The sequence below is a fragment of the Mus caroli genome, chromosome 5 (genome assembly GCF_900094665.2).
Source record: "Mus caroli chromosome 5, CAROLI_EIJ_v1.1, whole genome shotgun sequence".
Lineage (NCBI taxonomy): Eukaryota > Metazoa > Chordata > Mammalia > Rodentia > Muridae > Mus > Mus caroli.
This window is the reverse complement of record NC_034574.1, coordinates 116,044,356-116,049,523: the sequence shown is the minus strand read 5'-3', so window position 1 is coordinate 116,049,523 and position 5,168 is coordinate 116,044,356. Positions and strand designations below refer to the sequence as shown.

The 5,168-nt window shown below is 49.9% G+C and overlaps 1 protein-coding gene across 1 annotated transcript in view; it reads right to left on the bottom strand.

The window, feature by feature from the left end:
• Window positions 1-218: 218 nt before the first annotated feature.
• Window positions 219-5,168, bottom strand: part of Orai1 (ORAI calcium release-activated calcium modulator 1) — a 13,908-nt gene continuing 8,958 nt past the window's right edge. The window contains exon 2 of the mRNA XM_021163160.2: window positions 219-1,570. Within this exon, the coding sequence (XP_021018819.1) occupies window positions 965-1,570 (606 nt within the window). The 3' untranslated portion in view covers window positions 219-964. The remainder of the gene's footprint in view (window positions 1,571-5,168) is intronic.

The window sequence follows — 5,168 nt, the reverse complement described above, 5'->3', positions numbered from 1 at the left end:
CATCTCTCCTGCTCTCAGTGACACCTAAAACATGTCTTATGTAAGACAGGTGTAATATCTTAGTCACATAACGAACATATTGTGGCGGGAGGTTTGAGGGACCTGACTGACTTGCTCCTAGAAACAGTGGCTCAGTGTGCACACACCCATTTCTGGTCTTCTGGAGACTTTGCAGACTGTAACTACCTCCAAAAGAAACAACTCTGTACACATTTTAATTAGTATCCCTGAAGGGTTCTTTTGAGTAGAAAAATTTCCAAACAAAGTTGCAGGTCTTGGAGTGGAATTCAGCGGGAGAGTGCTTGTCAAATCCCTGGGTCCTAGCCCCAGCAACACAGGTTTTTACAGCTGTTGGTCTAGTCCTAGGGCTTTGACCATGACAGGTTAGTGTTTTGTCCCTGAGCCATTTCCTCTCAATTTTTAAAAACACTGGTGTTTAGTGACTCACCTGACTGGGCCACCCAATCAGGCAGCCTAGACCCAACAAAACAGACATGAGGAAGAGGTGTCCCTTGTGAATATATTTTATGTGTACATACAAGTGTGCATGCGCACTTGCACACATGCATGTACACACACACACAGAGAGGAGACATGCGCACGCATACATACTCTCTCTCTCACATACACACACTTGGCTAAGGAGTAAGGAGTTTGAGGGCAGGACAGGAAGCATCCGGGTGGCACTGGTGCAGGGGAGAAGAAGGGACAAAGAGAGCAACTGTCCCCATTCCCTGCCCCACCCCCCACATCCTACCAGGAGGGGGGACGGAGAGCTGGAAGAACAGGGAAAGCTTATTCTCACAGAAGAAAATCTCCAAGTACAGTGATTTTTTTTTTTAAAGCCTCTTCCTTCCACTCTCTGCCCTGGCAAAGCCAGGCCGTCCTCAGGACTGGGCCAGGACAAGGTCATGGAGAAGGGCATAAGGCCAAGGCCTCAAAAGGCCAGTGGGAAGGTGAGGACTTAGGCATAGTGGGTGCCCGGTGTTAGAGAATGGTCCCCTCTGTGGTCCAGCTGGTCCTGCAAGCGGGCAAACTCGGCCAGCTCATTGAGCTCCTGGAACTGCCGGTCCGTCTTATGGCTGACCAGGGAGCGGTAGAAGTGAACGGCAAAGACGATAAAAACCAGGCCACAGGGAACCATGATGGCGGTGGAGGCGATGGCTGCTGCCTCACCCGGGGTGATGCCGCTGCTGTCGCTGTGGTTGGAGACGATGACTGATTCAGCGGGAGGCTTGGTGGGGCTTGGCTGTCCCGCTTGCCTCTTGAGAGGCAAGAACTTGACCCAGCAGAGCAGCACGACCTCCGCTAGGAAAAGCAGCGTCCCGATGACCGTGGAGAAGGCCCAGGCCAGCTCAATGTGGCGGTGCATGCGCTCGTGGGGCGACTCTTTGACCGAGTTGAGGTTGTGGACGTTGCTCACAGCCTCGATGTTGGGCAGGATGCAGGTGCTGATCATGAGGGCAAACAGGTGCACGGCCACCAGCACTGTGGTGCAGGCACTAAAGACGATGAGCAACCCTGGTGGGTAGTCATGGTCCGTGTCCAGCTGGACTTCGACCATCGCTACCTAGGAGAAGGGAAGAGGAAAGTGAACGGCTCGCTCAAATCCTAGTCCTCTTCCCATCAGCTTGGTCATTTGGCCTCAGTCTCAGTTTCTTTCTTTTTGTTTTTTTTTTTTTCCTGTTTTTTGTTTTTCAAGACAGGGTTTCTCTGTGGCCCTGGCTGTCCTCGAACTCAGAAGTTCACCTGCCTCTGCCTCCCAAGTGCTGGGATTAAAGGCGAGTACCACCATGCCTAGCTTCAGTCTCAATTTCTGGGAATGCCAAAGCCCACCCTTTCTGGGTTGTGAAGTCACAAAAAAGTATTGATGAGGAGAGCAAGCGTGAATCTATCAGCTGTGTGTCCTTAGGAAGTTAGTGTCTCCCAGCCCTACCATATATAGAAAATAAGTATGACCCATTAATTCATAGAATTATTTTAACAAATAAGGGTTCTTGGTACACAGTAAATATCTTTCAATTGGGAACACTGCCACTGTCAATCATAATAGTGAAAGCGGGTAGAGTTAGGTATATTATGCACGCTGTAAATTTCTTTTTCGAGAGACAGAGTCTCTCTGTGTAGCCTTCCCTGGTCATCCTGGAACTTGCTCTGTAGACCAGGCTGGCCTTGAACTCAGAGATCTGCCTGCCTCTGCCCAGGGAGGCACTTCTTTCTTTCCACCACATGGGTCCTAGGGATCAAACTCAGAATGTCAATTTTGGCAGCAGGCATCTTTACCTGCTTAACTGTCTCTCCAGACCAAGAAAAATTTAAAAACCTCAACTACCAACTGGTGGTGGCACAGGCCTTTAATCCCAGCACTCAAGAGAAGAGGCAGGTGGATCTCTGAGTTCAAGGTCAATCAGGTCTATAAAGCAAGTTCCAGGATAGCCAGGACTTCACAGACCACCCCTGTCTGGAAAAACCAAAACAAAAATGAACTACTAAACACTATCCCTACCTCTTCCACACTTTTTATTTTTAGATGTTTTTTAATTTTATGTATGAGTACACTGTCACTGTCTTCAGTGAGTATACCCATACCTTTACTTCTGGCAGAAGAGAGCATCGGATCCCATTACAGATGGTTGGGAGCCACCCTGTGGTTGCTGGGAATTGAACTCAGGACCTCCTGAAGAACATTAACAGGCTGAGCTATCATTCCAGCCCTGTCCCAAACTCTCACACCTACACAGGACTCAATTTCCTGTCCCACTCGGAGGACAAGGAATAGGTTGGAGAAATGAAGACCTTCCCACGTCATATCCAGGTCCATTCCGAGAACGGAGTACACAGGCCAACAGGGAACTGAGAAAGGCTTCTCAGAACAGACAGGCCCAACCCAGTGCTTGTATCTTGGCTGGCTGGGTGCCAGCAAGCCCCATGGCATCTCCTCCTCCAGCCCCAGGGCTCACACACTGGCTGTTCCCCACTTCCTGGAGAGTGGAGAATTTAGGGTCACTGGGGGCATAATCTGGACCTGCCACCTGCTCTTTACACTTGGGCCTTGCAAATCCGCCCATGCAAAGGAGCTAACTCATCAGATTTCTGCCAGGAGCAGCAGGCCATTGGGGACATTGCCAGGGTCCACCCGTGTGGGCTGAAGGGTCAAGGGCAGCAAAGAAACGGGAAATGACATGACCATTAAGGGAGGCTGGGAACTGTACCTAGGGGGTCAGAACGCTTACCTCCCATGCACAAAGCCCTCTCTCAGTCCCCAACACTGAAAGAAACTGTGTGGTGGTTCATGCCTGTAATCTCAGCACTGCGAAAGGAGAGGCACGAGGACAAGAAGTTCAAAGTCATCCTCAGCTACGCAATGAGTTCAAGGACAGGCCCAGCTACAGGAGACCCCAGTCTTTAAGAAAAAAACCAAACCAAAATGATAGTAATTGCCTGAGGTGGAGGTGGTGTTAATCCAAGCCAAATACCTGCTGCGTGGGGGCTCAGTAAAAATGGATTCTTGCCAGGCGGTGGTGGCAGAGGCCTTTAATCCCAGCACTTGGGAGGCAGAGGCAGGCGGATTTCTGAGTTCGAGGCCAGCCTGGTCTACAGAGTGAGTTCCAGGACTGCCAGAGCTACACAGAGAAACCCTGTCTCGAAAACAAAACAAAACAAAAACAAAAACAAAAAATGGATTCTATAACTGCTCAGTTTAAAACCTTCACTCCCATCCCAGGCTACCTGAAACTCTCCAGTTCTTACCCTCCTCCTTCTGAGAGGCAGGCTCTCAAGCCAGAGGCATCCCAGGTCTCACTCTAGAGCTTCGGTCCAGACCCAACCCTCTCAGTTAGATGGACGGGTGATACTAGAGACAGAGCAGAGAGAGAGTCCAAGAGTCTGGGGAAAGGAGTGGATGCCTGCATTAAAACAGCCCGGCTGGTTAACACAGCCCTAAGCCTTTTCAGAACATTTCCACCTGGTTTAAAGGCTTTTGCCTAAGAACCACAACAGCCACCAAGAGTGAGGATGCTTCAGGCCGGGAATTTACAGAATGGTTCAAGTTCATGTAAATTTGGGGCACTGCCATGAGAATTTTGACCCGTTGTTTAAGATTCCCCGGTGGCCTAACGCCAACCCCGAGAATTCTTCTGAGCCCATGCGGGCAAGGGAGCTGGGCAGCTCGGCACATGCGGGTGTGGGACACAGGACAGCAAAGGCAAGGCACATCTGATGCACCCTTCCCCCCACTCTCCCCACCCAACCTGGAGAAACTGGGTACCCTCAGGGACAGCACCTCCTCCTCCTTCCCCACCCCCATTCTTCTTCCTGTTTTGGCCTTTTATCCCAGGACCTGAAACCTGAGAAATGACAAGCCAGAGGGCTTGGTGGAGCTGCCCCTGCTCCACCTGCTCATATCCACTGGGGTGGAGGCCAATGTGCAGGGCTGGTCTGTGGGTCCCAGGTTGTGGGGTGTCTATGGCTGGGTTTGTGTACGTCTCTGCATCCCAGTGACCTCCAAGCGACATACTGTCCTCTCTGTAGCACTTTTTAACCACACAAAGCCACGACGTGAAGCTGATGTAAAACCTGTGCCTCCCCTTACAAAACTGGGGACCCCTAGGCAAGTATTTAAAATCGTCGCTACCCTAGTTTTTGCATCCATAAAATGGAAGCCCACTTATGGTAGTTATGAAATTTGAGAGTTAATGAACATAAAATGTTCTTTAAACACAACCGGATACATGATACATTTAGAGTATCAATGATTTTTTTTTTTCCTGTTTTTTGGTTTTTCAGATAGCGTTTCTCTGAGTAGCCCTGGCTGTCCTGGAACTCGCTGGATAGACCAGGCTGGCCTCGAACCTGCCTGCTTCTGCCTCCTGAGTGCTGGGATTAAAGGCGTGCGCCACCACGGCACAATGATTCTTTTAGTGATTATCATTACTGGGGTAGAGGAGCACGCTAGTCCAGTGTGCTGAGGTCCTTGAGTCCCATGCACACACATACATACATACATACATAGACAGACAGACACACACACACACATACTTATTCATTCACTACTCACTTTCAAATAAGGAAACTGAGTCTCAGAAATGAGATTAATTATAGGACATGAGCTATCCTGCTCTTGGGGTGGGGGTGGGGAATGGACCCACAGCCACTCTTTTTTTTTTTTT